General features: G+C 39.4%; 1 protein-coding gene across 2 annotated transcripts in view; it reads right to left on the bottom strand.

The window, feature by feature from the left end:
* Positions 1-14,070, bottom strand: part of RB1 (RB transcriptional corepressor 1) — a 70,609-nt gene extending 56,539 nt beyond the window's left edge. For both annotated transcript variants that reach the window (XM_018071271.2, XM_029960881.1), the window contains exons 1-7: positions 13,969-14,070; positions 13,610-13,727; positions 5,957-6,069; positions 4,240-4,374; positions 3,002-3,040; positions 2,285-2,352; positions 678-788 (exon numbers count right to left, since the gene is read on the bottom strand). In XM_018071271.2, coding sequence (XP_017926760.1) covers positions 678-788; positions 2,285-2,352; positions 3,002-3,040; positions 4,240-4,374; positions 5,957-6,069; positions 13,610-13,727; positions 13,969-14,057 — 673 coding nt within the window. In that variant the 5' untranslated portion in view covers positions 14,058-14,070. The remainder of the gene's footprint in view (positions 1-677; positions 789-2,284; positions 2,353-3,001; positions 3,041-4,239; positions 4,375-5,956; positions 6,070-13,609; positions 13,728-13,968) is intronic.
* Positions 14,071-20,459: the final 6,389 nt, after the last annotated feature.

Here is a 20,459-nt window from a genome sequence, read left to right as displayed (position 1 = left end):
TTGAAAGTTGCCATAAATGTTCACTTTCTCTGCCTTTTTAGTGAGGTTTCTCAAGTTTTAGGTATAAAAACTGAATGTACAAAAACTTACTGCTGAAGTTTTTATAGTTTCTATAGTGAAAACCCATTATATTTTTAGTCAAAGTAGTGACACTTGCTAATAACAAAGGGGTTGTAATAAAAGCAAACCTATCTACATGTTACCTCTACTGTTTTGAGCTTCTATCCACCACATATTTGTTTTAAATGTCTGTATAGTCCAGTATCTTGTACATTTCTGCTGTCCTCATACTGTTATACATCAATGAACTAAGAGAGTAATAGCATCATCATTTCCTTTTGTAACTCAAAACAAACCTAAATAATAGTTCTCAGTTATAATCTACCCAGAACCTGAATTCTTTTACCAAATTAAAAGTGCTGTTTTAACAAGTCCCTAAACAATTTGCACGGGCAAAGGACACAGTAAATGGAAGGCAGGAAAAAAAAATTAAGTACACTGCCACATTCAGATAATTGAATTCAAGTTTGCTATCATCTAAATTGAACTAAAGCATAAAAAATCCATTTTAATAAGCTTAAAAAGTTTTATTATGTTAATTAGCAATGTTAGCATGACTAATAGAACTTTAATCAATTTAATTTCTACTTTAGTGCACAAAAAACTAAACTCCTTACTGTATGGTTCCTTGAGCATAGCAGGTGGTGACAGTTTGATAAAATAATCTAAGACACACAGCAACAACTGGAAGGAAATCACCAGGTCATCCTCCACTTGCAACACTTTACCTGCAAATATTTAAAAAGGTGAAGAAAAACTTTGTGAAATGTTTGACTTAATTTTAGAGGTAATTCTGAAAAACAAAGGTTTTGAAGTTCATATAATAAAACACTACCATTAGAATTCATAAAGCATCACATAGGATGCCAGTGTTCTTTAAAGGCTATCGATTTTAAAAGTCATGGTTCTAGAGAGGTTTGTTGCTTTAGAGATAGCAACATATACAGATACATATACACAAACTTATTGTGCACAAAACTCCTGCCCTCAGTACTCCCTCCTGATTTCTTTTTCATTTTATTGTAGTGTTGTAATGCCGTAGGCTATTTTACTTACATGTACCTCATATTTCTGTGTAGTTCCTCCTCCCTTTCTTTTTTGTGCTCTTATGCAAGCTTTGTGGAAGCTGCTAAATATTCAGAAAGCAGGAGCTGCTATTATACAGCAGAGAAATTCAAAACATGCTAAGACACTGTATGCTCAGCCTGTCAAATACATATGAAATTACTTAAGTCACACAAACATTAGCATGAAGAGCACTTTTAAAGCTGCATTATTCCAGCTGCATTACTCCGTATGCCAGAGAAGATCTCCAAGAGAGCACGCATTGCCACGAAAAATTTGGAAAGCCAATAATGACTCAAAACAGCTACAGATCCCTATTTGTGCTCTACTTACACGTCCAATTTTTGTATTTATTTTCTATCAGAACTAGCAAGCATCACCCAGGCTCTCCTGCAACTATATGCTGATAAATTTTAGTTTTCTTTGTTCTCAAGAAAAGGCAGGCTAGAGAAACTTTTTTGCTTTATGCTAATGCTTGGAGAATTCCAGTGAAAAAGCTCCATGAAACTCAGCTGATCCAAGACCGATTTTGATATCAGAGATGTGTACACTTTGCTGGGAACACACACCTTGAGTAAGCAACAATTAAGATATATGAGTCATTCCCTTTTGCAGGAGTAGTACAATAAGACAGGACTTCACAGACTACTGCAATTTTTTTATCACTCCACTTTAACTTATGCGTTTTCAAGAAAGACTCATAGTATTCAAAGGATGTGATTTCAGGGACTTATTATGATATCTTATTATTAAATTTATTTTTATGTATATTACATATAAATATATATGTTATAAACATATATCATTATAATTTATATTTATTTAATATATAATTATATATATAAAATATAAAAAATCTGCCAGTCTTTTCAGTTAATCATCCATTATTAAAATACTGGTAGTTTATAAAGCACCTCAGAATAGAGTAAAAAAATCTTAGAAATCTTAAATACATATATTTCTATACAGAACATAATACCAGTGACAACAATAACCAAACTGCATTAAAAAAAAGTGCTTACAAAAGCCAGACAATCAAAACATTCTGAGCTTGTATCATGTATATTTGTAATAAGGATGCTAGTCTCAAAATGGACATGTAAAAGAAACTCACTTCAACAATATTCATCCAAATAATTGTCTTTCAATTGAAACTCACCTTTTGCCAGCAAAAAAGTAATCCAGTAATTTTTTAGGACTAATACAGAACTGAGTTCAGCAGATATCCTGTAGAGAGACAAAAATACTTTGCATTGACAGCTCTGTAATAAACTAAACTATAATTTCTGAAAACATGCTTCAGTCTATGGAATTATTTAAGACAACAGGCAACATTTCCCATATAGTTAAGTTTACTAAAAATCTCATTCTGTTCCCTATGTAATTATGACCACACATCTGAAAAAATTAAGTCTGTAGAGCCATTCAAGAATCACGAAATATCAGTATCATCCTTGGAGAAGACAGTAAACATAGGCAATTCACTTAACTGTTACAAGCTGTTTTCTCTTGTGTCTTTGACTAATGTCTTATTCTCCAGTCACAGCATGAACTCAAGCTCATTTTGGAGTTGCTAAGACATCTTCTAGGACACTCATTTCTTGCTGTGATTAGGAAGCTCACTCTCCAAATGTTTATTTCCACCATGTCAAGACATATGCCATTGGATAGCAATCCTTCATGAAGGATATATATAATATATATATAGCTATATAATTTTGGAGTCTCTCCTCATCTCATTAAAATTTGAAGTCCCCACTAAGGCTAAATTAAACACATGACATACTACAACTTAAGTCAGTCTTGAAGGGTTAAAAGATAAAATGCTGTCATGTTTTATATCTTTACAAACACAATTTAGGAAAATCAAACTTACTCAGTGCTAGGTTGTTCCAGATAAATAAGGCCACAAGTCCTATAAAATAAAAATAAATTCACGTTTTTGAACACTTTTCTGAAAGTGAACTCTGCAGTATCTTTGACTTCAATGTAGTGAAAAAATACACCAGTTCACAAAACATTATTCTAACTTAAAAAAAAAAATGCTGGCTGAGAACAGATTAACAACAGATCAACTACAGGCCTGCCATAGCTGAAATTATGTTGTCGCTTGCATACTTAGGTCAAAGCTTAAGCAGCAGAACAATTTTACCTTGCTGTAATAAAATCTGTTCTTTTCTTCCAGAAAGACAAGATCCGTACATACATTGTTACTCAGTGTTTCATACAACACAGCAAAGTGTGCTACAGCTGCATAGAACACTATAAAAGGGCATTTAAAAATCTTTAGTGTTTCTGCAGTGTCACTGCAAGTCTTGTGGTATAAGGCTGCTTCCCAATTATTCTAGGTACATGATTTCAAGAAATAAATTCGGTTTATTCAAAAACAAATTAGGAAAACAAAAATTAAGACAAATCCTGCTTGAAAAAATTGTTATTGCAATATAAGGTTCAAAAAAGTAAGTGAAGTTAGAGGAGGGACAAAAAACCAGAACATGCCTGTGTATATCTGCAATGACACAACCCAGAAAAGACTTACAATTAATAAAAACAAATTATTTACAACTTTCACAGAATTTCACAGTTTTAAGGCAACTACAAACTGTACAGAAGTATTGCCATATACATATTGCCCAGAATAACAGTAAGTGTGATTGGTTGGACTTTGAAAAGACAAATAAAGCTTATATCACATTTATGCCTTCATTCTATAAACTACCAAGGGGTCACCTACTACCCCTTTCAAGGGTCATTTAAGGGATATTTTGTGATTTTGGAGGAAAAATGTCAAATAAAAAAAATATTAGGTAGTAAACCAATCCTCTTATACATCTGTAAGAAACTCAAAGTGAGTAGCAATCACTTGTCATGCTACTCTTACTACTGTTTGTGCTGCAACAAGTGGATTGTTTAACAAAGCATTGTAATAGTTATGGAGTAAAACATAAGATGTGTTTATTCAATGCATGTTAACAGTTCCATTTCACTGTTCTGTAAATATTAGCACACAGAGTTTAAGTGGACTCCTGTAATACACAGTTTGAAAAATTCAAATACTTAATTGTTGACAGACATAAAGAAATCATAATTTCAAAATGAAAAAATGTACTCTACCTTTCAAACTTGTGGTATAGTGCAACTAATACATCATATTTCTTTTTCAGCCTTGATACAGTGCTATCAACTTTAGTGCTTACAGTATCCATGTTAACATCCACCTCTTTCAGAAACTGAAAAAACGTGCATACACTGAAAAAAAGGAAAAAGATGACAGCTTATCACAACTCTGAGAATGAGTATCCTGAAATAGCTCTTAAAAAAAATAAAAACATAAGCCCACCAAAACTCATTGCCTCACTTCACTAGACTCCAGCATACTTTTACTACTACTACTATTCTTATTCTCAGTGACAGAGAACTTTGCCTTGGGAAACACTACTTGTTTACTTCAAGCCCCACCTTTACATTTTCCAGATATAGGAATACTGTTCAACCAGGTAACAGAAGTATGTCACAGTATGGGCACCACTATAGAAGGAAAATTTTCTTGGCTAGCACAGATACCATCTTTGGAAGTCAGAATTTGCTAACTAGACACATCTTTCTTCTTATTCCGCCAGTAAAACCACAAGTATCCAACAAACATATCTCAACTCTTCTGTTCTACTTTAGAAATGCTCTTACTACTCCAAGAACATGAACCTTGATTCCATCCATTCTAAATAAAGATCTTGGAGTGAAAACTGAGATGAATGCATTGAATTATATGGAATTTCAAGTCTTGCAACAGGTATTGGGGCAAGGACATTCCCACCCTTTGGAAATGCTATTACGCAGGGGACCAAAGTTCTCCCTACTCATCCATGTAATATGATGGGCCATCAAGGGAGCACTTTGTTGCTATGTTCATAAGCAAAATGAGCAGATTGCTAAAACTCAAAGAGGAGGAAGTTATCAAATATATTCAACTATTTCAACTGTATCAAATACACTTTGATCCTTTATCAGAATATAGTATTCTGAGAGACTTTTTGATCTTTGTCAGATTAAAGAAACAATATAAAACCAGACAGAAGCTTATTTAAGAACTCTTTTACCATGGAATAAAAAAATCTTTTCAATATATCTGTGTGGTTCTAAAGGATAAGATGACTGGTAGAAATCTCTGCCAGTTGACCCTATAGCTGACAAAAAGCCCAGGGCTAACAAGACTGATGAATCTAACACAAGTTATGCCTATTGCTGTTACCACCTAAATTTACTTTAAAAGCAGATATTGTCCTACAATTTTAGTTTCTCACTCATGAACTTAGTCAATATAAAATATAACAGTAACCTTCCCCTTTAAAAGGTGTGTACAAAACTTAGACTGGCATTAAAATGTTTTTAAAAGAGCAGCATGCTTGGAAACCATCTGAAAAGTAACTTTTTTTCCGCTGTTTGATTTAGCCTAAGCCTAATGTTGGGAAAAAGGTTTTATAGAAAATCTTGATACAGGGGAAGAAAGGGACATGTCTTAAGTGCAATTTACACCAATTAAAACTGCTGAATACCTTAGGTTGAGCAAGAACAAGAATTAGTCATACAATGAGTCATACAATCAAAGCTAACCACAGCTGAATCAAACAAGTATCACTGCTCCCTCAAACTAAAATATGATAGCAAGACTTCCAGTTTACCAAAATATTCAGAATTCTTGTAAATAACCTTCACTGTAAAATCAACTAGCCTGATATGCACAAAGATTCACAATGCTTTAAAAATATTTTCTTTACAAAAATGTTGATGAGTTAATTTTGAAATCTAAATTTACATACTTAAATTCACTTACCTTATGCTTATACTTTTCAGAAGCTCAGTGAAAGTGAATGTCACTTCATCCAGATCAATTGCTACAATAAAGATACACACTCCCCATGTTTCCTTTTTCTTTTTGCTACAAGCCTTTTAGAAAAGAGAGGAAACCATTTTCATTATTCAATAAAAATGGGTAATATATGGAAAGCATTAATTTGTCCAAACATTATCAGAAATGGTTAAACAAAACATCCTCAAACATTTGACTATGATAGCCAGTTATCTGATAATGGAAAATGATTACAAGTTTTACAATATACATGAAAGACCAAACACTTCAACGTTTATTCCTACAGCACAAGATCAATTTAACTCATACAACTCACCAAAGCTCCAAAATACAAGCTTTGGTTCCATGGAACATTTACACAAAGCAGAAGCCATGATCATCTTTTTTTAAAGTTACCATATTTGACCTTAATAAGACACTGAAGGTTAAGGAATCAGAAGCCAAGTCATAGAATAGTAAATAAAATCTTTACAATGACAGGCAAGAAACACTCATAACTGGGTACAGCTGTGTCTCAACCACTTATTCCTGCTGAGCCGCAAATCCACCTCTCTGTTTAGTAAAGCACAATAGCAACAAGCAGTTACAGGCATTTTCCTACCATACATCTACATTTAAGGTCTTCTGCTACTTAGAAGGTGCAAGTTATAACCAACCGTCTTTCCTCAAAAGAAGCCAATACACAATGACAGACGTGCCACCCACATGGAGGAGAACTCTTGATGGTTCAACAAGCCACTCACTATTTTGCCAGTGTCAAAACTCCAGGGGAGCCAGTCGTATGACACAAATTCACAGCTTGTTTACAGTTAAAGCCAGATGATTCATCCCAGATGGACTTGAATGTATGGGAATGAACTCAAGAAAAATTCACAGCCACATTAATTTCTGAGTGTTTTCTTCTTGACCAGTCTGACTCAAGATCTTTGCTGTAGCATCACTACAGAAAACGGGCATGGCCCCACTCAACATCTGCCTTTGGCTGTCATTCAGTTTCAGTAAGATGACTTGCAGTGACCTTAATTCAATTCATCACAAAGCAAAGCCTACCTACCAATTGCTAGCCCAAAGCTTATTTAACACCTACTAGTCTACATAGATTTTTTCTTTTTTTTTCTTTTATTATCTTTTATTTAGGACTCTAAGGACCCAACACTGTAACTTCAGAAAATGTAGGTCAGTTCAGCTGAATCAATATACAACTCTTACAAACTCTTTCAAAATATTCATTTCTCATTCTGGACTTACTATTATTTGACCTTGTTTTAGTTTAAATCTAGTGAAAACAAACTAGATGAGTCACAGGTTTAAAATGCTCATGCAACTGAACTCCTGTGAAATGGGATTCTTGCCTCTCTTCTTTTCAGATGTAGTTGCAAGATGTTAAAGGCACTAACAGAAATAACTTCTGTTCTCCAGCGTTAAACTAGTAACAAGGAGGAGATGGTCACAGGAAGTCTCAGTTCTAGTACACAGTTAGAGGTGTTTTACTATACTGCCAACACTGGTAACAATTTTGATGATAGCCTACAAAAGTGATCCAGGAACAGAAACTTCAAACGATGCTGAGTGTAAAAGAAGGTCAAGAGAAACGTACATAAGAAATATGTAAACACAGAAGGGTATTTGAATCAAATGGGATATAGAATGTCTACCTGTCAAGCACCTGATTTTTGAAAAGAACGATGTGGAACTTGGCTTACTAAAATCTCAGCTAATACGTCCCAATCAATGTAGAGACCTAGCTTGACAGTACAAGAAACATTCACAGGTAGTTGTTCGATAAGAGTCCAGAGGAGGCCACGAAGATGATCAGAGGGTTGGAGCACCTCTCCTATGAACACAGGCTTAGAGTTGGGGCTGTTCAGCCTGGAGAAGAGAAGGCTCTGGGCAGACCTTACAGAAGCCTTCCAGGGGCTACAAGAGAGTTGGAGAGGGCCTTTTTACAAGGGCATGTAGTGATAGTACAAGGGGGAATGGCTTCAAACTGAAAAAGGGAAGGTTTAGATTAGATATTAGGAAGAAGTTCTTTACTGTGAGGGTGATGAGACCCTGGCACAGCTTGCCCAGGGAAGCTGTAGATGCCCAATCCTGGAAGTGTTCCAGGCCAGGTTGGGTGGGGCTTTGAGCAATGTGGTCTAGTGGAAGGTGTCCATGTCCCTGCCCCTGCCCATGGCATGAGGGTTGAAACAAGATGACCTTTAAAGGTTCCCTTCAATCCCAAACCATTTTATGATTCTGTATGTTTATGATTACAATGGGTGGAAGATGACTGGGGAAAAGACTCGAGAAGCACTTACAATAGAAAACTGATCAGAATTAAAATCTGCAGGAAAAATATTCCAGGAAAAAAAATTTCTGAAAGTGAATATTATACCCATTGTCTACAGATAAGAAGTTCTGTGTAAAGATGGTTTTTCAGCCATACTACTTTTAAATTTTTATTGAATATTGTCTGGGATGTAAGATTAATCTAAACTGTTGAAAACCGAGTAAATTAAAATGTAATACTATCTAAAAGTAATTGAGGTCAATGGAAAGTATTGAACTGAGGAAATTAGTTCATCTGATATGGTAAGTTCCCATTACACTTTTGCATGTAGCAAGACTGGAGGGAACATCCATCTTTACCCAGGATGGGCAGAAGATGAGTAAAAAGAGAAACAGTGTGCCAGTCACCTGAGCTTTTAAAGTGCAAGGGCACAGCACATACAAGCAATGCATCTGTTGCTAAGATACTGAATATCATCAACAAGAGGCCATGGTGATTTATGTTTGCTTTGGGACTTTCAGTAGCTCTTCGTTTTTTGTTTAACAACAGAGGATCCTAAAATATCTGCAATTTTGCTCATCCATCCAACACTTCAGTGGATTCAGGTTCAGTTTAGCTGCAGTTCTATAAATAAGAGACAAAAGGTCTAAACAGAAAATACTTTATTAACTCACATGTTTCAGGCTTTTGCCAAAACCGAGAAGCCTCTGCATCTTTTAACATGAGGATGAGATGGCTTGCTAATTACAATGTTCTCTTTTTAATAAGAAACCACAACCAAAAGGAACTGATTTAATTTAAATGCAAAATTTTATGAATTGGGGACATCTGATCTGCTGATCAATAATTCTTTGGTCTATAGAGCAATCTTGTTATATTTAAGAATTCATTATTTCATTCCTTGGCTTAAGCTACAGTTCACCTTTTAAGTTTTCTTCACTAAAAACAGTTCAACTCTTGTTGAATCAAGTGCTCTGTAATATCTGCATACCAGTGTAAATCACCAGTTGGAGAGAATTTCAGAATGTAAGATTAGTAATTAGAAACAAGGAAAGATGACTGAAACATCTTTAGATGCTAGAAACTTTCTGGGGAAAAAAAAATGCAGCAAAAATACATTAATGACCACTGGCTTGAATTATAACACAGAAGCAAATTAGTACAGTACTTGGGGAAAAAAAATTCATCGACAAAGAAAGTTAAACTAGGAAGGACTAACTATGCAGACCGCAGATCTTTCACCATGAGAATTTTTTAACAGCAGGTCAGACAAACACTTGATAAAAATGGCTCAGGAATTCATGAGTATGAACAGCTGAGCAGCAGCAGGAGAACAGTGAGCCACATTTCCAAAACAGAGTTACAAACAGCAAACAAAAAAATGGAGCTCCTACCCATGCACTATATATTAGAGCAAACTGGGCTGATGAGGTTGAAGCACACCAGACCCTATGTCTCAAGGTCCTTGGCAGACTCCAATTTCCTAAACCACTTCAATTTTCTTTGCAGAAGTTTGGTTCCAATTTAGTCAGCATGTCATCTGTTCCTCACACTGGTTCTTTGCAATATATTCAGCAACAATTCACTCAAGGCTTTTTTTCTGGTTATATCACCCAGTATTCTACTTTAGATTCTCATTTTATTGTTCTCTACCAAAATATACAGTATCAGAACATAACAAATGCCTTGAGCTTTTTCATAGCAGTATTAGTCTGGCTTCCTGGACCTCTTCTAGTATTTCCTACACCAACAATCACATGCTGCTCACCAAAATACATTAGTAATTCCACTAAATCTGTCCACTCCATCTAGAATTTACGGGCATTATTGGTTCATAATACGAATTTCAGGAGAGTTACAAAAAATTAAAATACAAGAGAAGCAAGTATCAGAGCCAACTGTTAAGCCAACAACTGCCAGTGTGCAAGAGTTTTGAAATTAAGACAGTAAAAACTACAATCAAGCTACTTAGGTAAATCCACACTGCAGTTTAAAACCAAGTTACTTAGGTAGCTTGGTTTGGTAAAGAAGAGAAATGATAGAGACAACAGAAGTATTTGTATGACACTAATGTAAAAGCTCTTACTTAGATAAACACTTCCATGTGTACAATAAACTTGTGTGGGAGTTCACCAGATATAAAAAGAATTTAAAAAGAAAACACCTTTCTGATCACACGTCAGATACCTTCACTCCACACACCAAGAGTGCTGATTCAGTACGACATCTCTGGAATCAGCATTTGGGATTTTGTCTAAGAGATTTTGAGTTACAATTTTATTGTAGGAGTGTCATTAAACTTTGGCTGTCACAGAGGAAAGCTTTAATGCTCTCCTGCTACAAAGGAAAACACCACCATATTTAACAGGCAGCTGTAGTGATTTGAACAATCCCCCTCTGCAGATCTAGTTTTTACAATTACAAGTCAGCCACATTTTCCAGAAAGATTGTTACCATCTCTCTCATCACCCTTCTCCTCCTTCACACCTCTCACAGGAGTTCAGTCTGTTTCAAGGACCCAAGGCCCAGTTGCAAGAGAGTGCAGCTGTGTATCCTTGACTCACACTGCGGAAACAGATAAGTTGACAGGAGTGTAAGGAAAGCTACAGTGCACAGCTGTGCAAGATAAGAAAGCTGAAATTTCAGAGAGAAGTAGCATCACTAGTAGCTCAAATATTCAAAAGAAAAAATATCAGTGTGGAAAGGTGTGACATCCTGAAGGGAAAAGAAGCAGTGTGTCAGCCAGTTTTGGTGGTGCCAGTGGCTCCAGTGGGCATTTGCATTCATTCCAGGGAGCAGCAGATACCAAACTTTCTCCTTCCTGACTGATGCCTCCTGGCCAGCAAAGTGTCTCACCGAAGTGCAGGCACATTTAGGCTGATACATCACTACAGTATAGCAATCTTTTGTGCACCTGCTAAAATAATGATTTTATACTTTTAAGATGCATGTACCTGGTTGAAGAGTCTCTGCACATGTACCCTAAGTGACTCCAAAAGGACAGCACTAAAAGATGTTTTCACTTTAAGTCACTAAATATTCACTGAGCAACGATACAGCAGATGTTCAGACTATGTCCACACCCATGTTTGCACTCCGAATCTCTGCCAGTTACCACAGTACCTAAGGTCTGGGCTGTGCTGTTTCCTAGTTAGCACTGCAAGTCCCCTCCACATCCTCAGAGGCTTGGCAGGCACGATTCTGAGATCAACCATAAAGAATAAGGCCAGGGAAGGTAATGTTTCAGGTCTTTGTGCATTGTAAATGGCTTGAGAGAGGGATCATTAGGTGCTACCTCTGTTTCCATCAGTGGCCTGATGATTTAAGCTTCTTCAAGTAAAACCAACTACAACGTTAAACAGAAGTGTTCTGGTAGGTATTTGTCTCAACTAGTGGCCTGCCATTTCCCCTTTTGCTTAAGAACAGAAAGTTGCTACACAAGCAGCTTCTGTTCCAGTGCAGAACTGGTTAGTACTGACCCCTACTGATTAAAACATGCAGCTGGTGCTTGCAGGACAAGCCCTGCGACAGCCCCTCCAACATATCCCCTCTACCAGAGGAGGGAAAGGAGTAGGCATTTAAATACAGCCTCCTCCCGAATCCCTGCATCTTGAACTAGTGTCACTCTGAGAAGCCAGGCTCACCACGATAACAGCTTGACCTGAAAAGTGCAGCAGCAATTAGCCAGGCTGTTACTTTGTTTGACTTCACTGTCAAGTGAAGTCTGTTCTCAGCTAGAAGTAGCAGCTCCAGTGCCTTCCAGGTCCCCACAGAGGCACACACTTGTGAGCTTACTCATTTCAACACTTTGCTGATACATCTGAAAGTTTGAGGAAAAGGACTTGGATTGAAACACAATATAATGTAGATTTTTTTTTCCTATACATTGAAAGGCTCTTAGCAATTGGTCTTATGACAACAAATATTAGCTATAAATCATAATGAAGGTCTGGTCCTTGTCCTGTTATGAATAGGTAAAGGAAGTCATCTTCAGGTGCTGAAGGGTTTTGAGTATCCTGTATCTTATCTGTCTAGCTCTAGGTAAAACAAATTAGTGAAAATCGGTGCAAACAAAACTTGGCCTGTAAGTGAAATTTGTAGGATTATGCTGAAATCTGTCTTGCTTTTTTCCCCTCAAGAGAACTGACTACTCCTGTTTTCATTCATATGAAAGGAGCTAGACTATGCATTTTGGGAAATGCTTCCTGTGAACACCTATGGCCAGAAAAGCGTCTGTTACTGAAAGAGCTGTACAGTCTCTCTCCCATGCTGTTACTAAACTTGGTTGCAAAACTCAAAAGCAATAAGAGTTGGTAAATCCACACTGCAGTTTAAAAGCTACAGACTACCAGGTAGTAGTAGTGACAAACTGTTTTACATTCAGGATGGCAGAGCACTGGAACAGGCTGCCCAGGGAGATTGTGGAGTCTCCCTATCCGGCAATGTTCAAAACATACCTGGACGTGTTCCTGTGTAACCTGCACTGGGTGACCCTGCAGGAGCATTGGATTAGATGATCTCCAGAGGTCCCTTCCAACCATAACTATAGTGTGGTAGCCCTGGCAGGTCAGCTCAAGTTGCAGAAGAGTAAGCAGAAGTGCAACATATATATAAATGCAAGTCCACACAGCAAGTCATACTGCAGCTAGGTATTACAAACCTAAGATGTGTTTGTATAACAAGCTTCTGACATGATTTAATTGTATTACAGCTGTTCTCTGAGTCAGCTTCTTGACACAGCAGTGATACTGAGAAGGAAAAGCAAAAATCACAAAAAGGCCTAACATTTTATTAATTTCTTTACATGTGCCCAGTGACTAATTTCGAATGGAAATACCTCAGTGGTAGGTACATACAGGTTATCATTATGCAGTAGGAAAAAAAAGAGTTTAACATTCCTTTCTTCACACTAGTCTTCTCCAGATCCTTTCTGCAGCCTCATAAAGGAGGCAGCAGGAAAGATACAGAGAAACAACAAGATGAGCTGTATAAAGCTGACCAAGACATATTTGAAATAACTTACACTTTGAATATTTAGCTGATCACGTGGTGTTTTTTCCTACTGCGATTTATTAGTCATCTAAAAGAATTCTTTAGCCCATACCTTTATTGCAAAACATTGACAAGAAAGGGGAATCTGTGGAAGCCAGTTTATATAGACACGAATATGGCAATACCCAACTTCGTTTTTTTTCCAAGTGAAGTTAGACTGAAGTCACACTGCACAAGCTTTGGTTGTGAGACACTTGGGCCCCGGTGCAGCAAAGTAATGGCTCGATATCATCTGAACCGGGGCACAGGACAGACACTCTCACAGAGCAATGCCATGAGCAGCAGGTACTTACCAGAGCTCCATCCACTGCGGATAGGCTCTCATACGTCTTCCACGCTTTCTCCCTCACGCTCTCCGACACTTTCAGGGCATCACAGAGCACGACGAAGTCAGCCTCTCCGATCTCGAGCCTAGGAAAAGCGTCAGACATCGCCAGCGGGGACTCGGTGCGGCGGACCGGCCGCACACCGGAGCGACGAGGGAACTCACACCACCCGCTGCCGGAGCCGCCCCGGGGTGACACCGCCCCACCCGGCGCACCAGCCCGGGAGAGGGCACAGCCCGGACCCCCCGGCGGCCGAGAGCCCCGGGGCGGCCCACCCACCCCCCCCCAGCCGTCCCGCGAGCGGCTCCCGGCCGGGCGGCGCTTACCGGGGAGCGGCGGGCGGCGCGGAGCCGCCGTCGGGGCTGGCGCGCTGGCTCCTGGCGGCGCCTGCCCTGCGCGAGGGCTTGGGCGGCATCGCGGCTCCGGGCACCGCCACCGAGGGAGCCGCAGCTCCCGCTCCCGGCCCCCGCCGCCCCGAACTTCTGCGCCGTCACTCCGGGCCGCGCCCCGCCCCGCCCCCGGACACGGGAAATGCGTGAGGATAAGGGAGGCTTGGCCGGGCCGCCGGTGCCGGTCCCTCACACAACGACCACCGGGGCTGCCGGCGCTGGAGGTTCGTTCGTGCCCCTCGGTCACCCCAGGGACGGCAGCCCAGCTGTGCCTGATACGTCAGGTACTCAACAAGCTGACGGGGCAGTCGATACATCTTTTCCGTGACATGGGAAGAACCACAGACCTATATATAAAAATAACTAACTATACAGGTGCAGAGCAGGGCAGGAATCGCAGATTCATTATGAGCGTTGGTTCAATAAGGCCAAGTGCCCTGTTCTGCACTTTGGCCACGACAACCCCATGCAGCGCTACAGGCTGGGGGCAGAGTGGCTGGAGAGCTGCCCAGGAAAAGGACCTGTGGGTGCTGATCGACAGCTGCTGAATATGAGCCAGCAGTGTGCCCAGGTGGACGAGGAGTCCAGTGGCATCCTGACCTGTATCAGCAATAGTGTGGCCATCAGGAGCAGGGAAGTGATTGTCCGCCTGTACTCGGCACTGGTGGGGTTACACTTTGAGTGCTGTGTCCAGTTCTGGGGCCCTCACTACAAGGAAGTCCAGAGAAGAGCAACGGATTTGGTGAAGGATCTGGAGCACAAGTCCTATGAAGAGTGTCTAAGGGAGCTGGGATTGTTTAGCCTGGAGGAGGCTCAGGGGTGACTGTATTGCTCACTACAACTACCTGAAAGGAGGTCGTAGCCAGGTGTGGGTCAGCCTCTTCTCCCAAGCAACTAGCAACAGAACAAGAGGTCCTCAAGTTGTGCCAGGAGAGATTCAGGTTGGACATCAGGAAGAATTTCTTCACAGAAAGGGTTGTTAAACATTGGGATGGGCTGCCCAGGGAGGTAGTGGAGTCACCATCCCTGGAGGCGTTTAAGGAAAAACTGGACGTGGCACTTAGTGCCATGGTCTCGTAGACAAGGTGGTGATTAGTAAGAGGTTGCACTCTGTGGTCTCAGAGGTCTTTTCCAACCTAAATCATTCTCTGATCTCTCAATCTAACATTCATCCAAGTCCTCACTGAAATGTTACTATAGCACTGTGCATTAAAATTGCGCTTAACATAAGACATTCAGTCTATGGGCATCCCCTGGATTTTAAGCCAATGAGATTCAAATCCCCAGTGCCCTGATTCTCAGATCTTAAAAATCGACTTTGTTGTCTGCAGTTGCATACCCATGTTTAGATGGCAGATCACTGTTGTAAACAAGCACGTTTATTTTCAGATTTGTATGATGACAACTTCTTAGAAAAAGGAAAAATATTTGTACATAGGGATTCTTACTACATGCACATATTTATCTGTTGCCTGTAAAGCAACTAGTTTTAGTGAGATTGCTGTCAAAACTCTGGATTTAAAAAAAACAAAACTGAACAAAATCCAAGATGAGTATTACTATGGTATACAGTTGAAATTCACTAGAATTTTTAAGATTCATACATTTTTGTTAATTTTTTCAGGTTTTTCCTTTATATTCATTAACCTAAAACAGGAGAACAGACTGGTTGTCTGCTATATAATTAGAATTAAACCAATTACAGAAAAAATGGGATTTCTGGAGCAAATCAATGTACATAAATTCCAAACTAAATTTTTGAGTTGTAGACTGCCTTGGGATTTAGACATTCTGTATTATGATCCTAGTACAACTGTGGCAATACATTTTTCCTGCTTCTAAGCATATTTAAATACTTCTTGTAATCAGATGATATCAGATGCTTTGGAAGGTTCGGAGTCTAGGACTGCCTGTCATCTACAATTGAATCACAGACAATTAAGACAGATTTACCAGCTTGGAAAAGTAAGCTAAACCACAGGTGAGTCCATTGCCTTCTCCTCACAACTGGCTTTAAGAGGACAAAAGAATTTTAAGGGAGAGCAAAGCATCTCAGAAAACTTGGTCATAGCCAGTGGAGACCATCCCAGCTGTCAACAAGAAGGAAACACACCCTCCTGGGTCACTTCCCTCACAGCTGCTTTAACATGCTGTTAGAGCCAGGCCCTGGATCATCCAAATGATAGGCAAAAAATCTGTCTCTTGGCCCTCTGTGTCTTGCTCTTTTCAAGGAGTTCACAAACCAGCCTCAGTGTGAATACTAATTTTCTAAAATTGTTAGTATGCCAAGCATCTTCTCAAGTCAAATTTTATGCACCTTTTTCATCAAGCAAGGCTCTTAGGGCTCCCCTCCATGAGTAGGTCTAACCAAAATATAATCTCAGAATACTTAAAGTTACAACTAGAGGGAGAAGAAGGGAGGCAGCAGATGAATCAAGCAACAATAACCTTAAACTGTCCATTCTGGAGTCTCAGATGTAGAAACTACATCTGAACTGCAGTAAGAAGAAACAAAATGTATGTATATACTTCCAAAGAAAGGCATGTGCTTGTGTAAAAACATATGTAAAGTTCTGCACTTTTCCCCCGCCTTGTTAGAGGCACTGATTTGAATGTTTTAATCCTGTATTTCAAAACTTCTTCTTTTAAATGGAACCTTTAGACTTTTCAATAAAATGACAAAGGAAAGAAGAAAATCAGCTCTGAGTGGGAAAAAGAAAAAAACAAAGGAAACACTGCAAGGTCAAATAAAGTATTAATGATCATTTTCTCATTTGACTTGACAATATCTAAATGTTTATTCTAAACATCTCGCTACAACTGCCTTTAAAGTATAGGTCATAGGCAGTTGGAAGTCTGTGAAACATCGCCCAGTCAGGCAGTCCTGACACATTGTTTCCAGCTGCTACAAAACCTTAGGTAATTTTATTATCTTAGTTTTTTCACTTAAAACTGTTGCTATTAGTTTCATGGTAATTGCCGGTGGGAATAGAAGCCATGATTTCACTGCAAATGAAACCAAGCCTAGAAGCTTGCTACTCCTTTAGTTTTCATAAAAATGAAATATTTGTGAGAAGAAAACTTGATTTAAGTACACCTCATGGTCTACCAAGACTAGCTGCTTAGTCCTACATTATCACGGACCTCCATCACTTAAGTTGTTACAATTACAGTAAAATCAGTTCTTCTGGAGTTGCACGACAAAAATGTATGCACTAAAACCACCAAGTTGGGAGCCTCTGGATATTAGTGCAAGTACTAAATATTTGCAGAATTTTTTCTTGAATAAAGCTCATAGGCTGTAAAATTCATGGATTATAGATGTCTGCCTGAATCACACCATTTCCCTGTCTGTAACAGGCAGAATTAACCAGGGAGGGGACATAGCCTCTCCAGGTCAGCCTTTTCAGAGCAGCAGCCTCTAGCCCCCTGCCATCAGTGTCACCTGGAGACCAGCTGTCCCTCTCAAAGCCCCAGCACAAGTGCTAACAGGAGCGACAGACGTGCTCCAGCTCCCTGCAGGCCAACTTTGCTCCACCTGCTGCCCTATAGGCCCCAGGCCTCAAGAACTTCCCTGAGGCAGCACCTGGTGCAACAGACAGACCTACGTGCTGGTCTTGCTTCAGGAGTGCCTCAGGGACACTCTCAGGCCATGGTTTGAACAGGCTTTTTCCACTCCCCAGCATCACCTTTCTTGGTAATGCTACCTTGAGATTACAGTGGCATCAGCTCTGCCCTGGAAGCTGGAAATGGTTTACTGGTGTAAGCCCAGACACATTCTGCCCCTGGAGGATGCAGGGCATCCTGCGTCCTCTCTGCAGGACAGTTCATTCTGGTTGGTACTGCCAACTGGTAATGAAATAAAGGTCAGCAAACAAACCACAACCTTCTTATTGCTTGCAATTATACTGTCACAATGACCCCATTATGATCCCTCCCCTCCCGTCCTGCTCAGTTCCAGGTTCTGCTTCCTCTCAAGATGCTCTGGCAAGGGAACACCCTGTCCTGCTGCTGGTGGTCTCCCCAGTGAGGATGTTTCCCATGCCACCACTTCCAAGATTTCCTAAGCCCACAAGAAGCAGAATGCACTCTACTGGAAGTAGGTTTCAGGAATCAAATTAATCTTAACCAACAACCTGAAACCCAGCTGAAAATTAGCAACCATAGCCTGTAGTGAACAGACATAGGTATTTCTCTGAACTAAAACAACCCATGATCTTGGTTTTTCCTTTTTAAGTGTGCCCAAGCTAATAACATTCTTTACTAAGCCATGGCAGTGAAACACCCTAATTAGGTGAAAACATTTGTGTATAGCATTCCAGAAAAACTCATAGTATGACAACAATAGTATAGGCTCTATGTTGCTTCCTCCATAGCAGTAAAATATCCTCCTACAACTAGAACATGCAATGCCAGTGAGAATGCAGCTCCAATCTCTCTAAACCACAAGCTTCTGCTAACACTGACATGTCTGACTTCCATCCTCCCACCCTACCAGTACGAACAAAAGTATGTGCACACCTTGCCAGATGTCAGCTGGCATAGCTGAATTCTTGCATTTTCTGTCTTGCAGGCCTTAAGTATTTTTTCATGCCAAAAACTTGCCCCATGCATCTTTTCTAAAGCTGCAAGGCTTCAACTAGAGGACGGAGGACTCAGAGCTTTTATCATGGTCTGCAAGCCCAGATCATACACATCGACTGGTCACAACAGCCCTACACAGGCAAAGACCAGCTGAATTTCATGAGGGTGTTTGGGACCTGGGAGAGACCAACACACCCCCCTCCAACAAATAAACACGGATGCATAGGTTAGTGATTTTGCTACATCAGTGACAAAGTGTGTCTCAGCATTAGGATTAATTTTCTTTCTTATAAGGAGTTTTAAAAATATTTGCAAAGATAATTGTCCAATGAAGTAATTTTTATACTAACCCTTTTCTGGAATTCATTGGGCTAGAAACATGGTTTTCTTCAGAACAGCACAGCTATGTTTGTTTATTAGACTCTTAACTATTATTATACTTGTATTTATTATATTTATTTATTTATTTAAAAATAAAAAAAGCCCAAGCATCTCCTAGTTCGTTCCATGGATTCATGTCCCATGCTTCATGGACTTTGTCTATGAGGGCAGAAGTTCCAGCACGAGCTTTCGCTGCACTCTGGGTGTTTTAGGTCGTCTTCCCATACGAACTGCCTGGCATTTAATATGGCATTAGTACATGCTGGGAGCTTTCCCTCAGTACACACAAGCTGCTCCCTCCTTCCCCATGCTTATTTTCCCACCACTGACCAAAGTAAATTTCCTTCCACCATCTAACAGGCTCAAAAGCTAAAAGGGACACAGGCATGTGGCATGATCTTAGAAACCGCCTGTCTGTAAGAACAAATCTACTTCTCCCCCTGCTCCACCACCCTTTCATTAGCGTCATTTGCTGGTGTCTCCATTAAAGGACACACCACAGATCACCAAGTTTGGCTGTTGAGCTTTATTTTGAAAACAAGCTAAAGACAATGCGAAGTTTGCTTAAAAATTAACAAATTTCATGCTTAACTTATGGAAAATAGGAACAGTACACTCAGGAAAAGGTAGTAAACATCCTTAAAAGTACTTCAGTGTGAATCTTGCATCATACAGGGCTCCAAAGAATGCACCAATAACCTTGTCCTGACATAGACTTGACCTCTGTTGCAAGCACACAACTGCAACATCCTGAATATCTGCACCTAAAGTTTTCCCAGCAGGTTTTCCAGCTTGCTTGCATCTATACTTAAGTGCAGCTATATAAATATAATTTATACGTGAACATATAACCTATATGTATGTGAGGCTTTATTTGATGCTCATGACTTCCATACACCATCAAGAATGGATTAAAAAAGTCTGGCTTTTGGAAAACAGCAGTTATACTTTTCATTTTACATATAATGCACTTACAGTGTAAATCAAGCCACACACAGATGAAGAAAAAAAAAGTATTGTGTATTTAGGAAGCTTCCTTTAAAACAAATTATTTTATCTCAAACCAAACATTCACAATAGCAGGAAGCTGGATGATAGCATGTTTATAATTGTATAATAGCTCCAAAAACAGTAAAGCATCCTCCCACTATATTAAGAAAAGATCCTTTAAAAGATGAAAAATAAGATTAGTACAAAGCCTCTTAACTGAATTAACCTAAGACAAATGATTTGGTCACCTATGGTGCATATTATTTAAAAATAGGTTTAAACTATTTTTTTTTTGCAAATCCTCTATTCAACAGTCCTACTTTCCTGATGAATTTGGTCAGAAGACAAATCAGTTCCCATATCATGGAAGCTCATAAGTGGATTTGGGGGAGATTTTCCAGCCTTGTTTTTGAGTGTTACTCCCTTTTTTCATGTCCTGTATTTTCACAACCACCTTCAAAACAGCAGGTACT

This window comes from Manacus vitellinus, unplaced genomic scaffold (genome assembly GCF_001715985.3).
Source record: "Manacus vitellinus isolate BGI_N305 unplaced genomic scaffold, ASM171598v3 scaffold_2_pilon, whole genome shotgun sequence".
Lineage (NCBI taxonomy): Eukaryota > Metazoa > Chordata > Aves > Passeriformes > Pipridae > Manacus > Manacus vitellinus.
The sequence above is the reverse complement of the archived record's forward strand: the minus strand, read 5'-3'. Positions and strand labels throughout refer to the sequence as shown.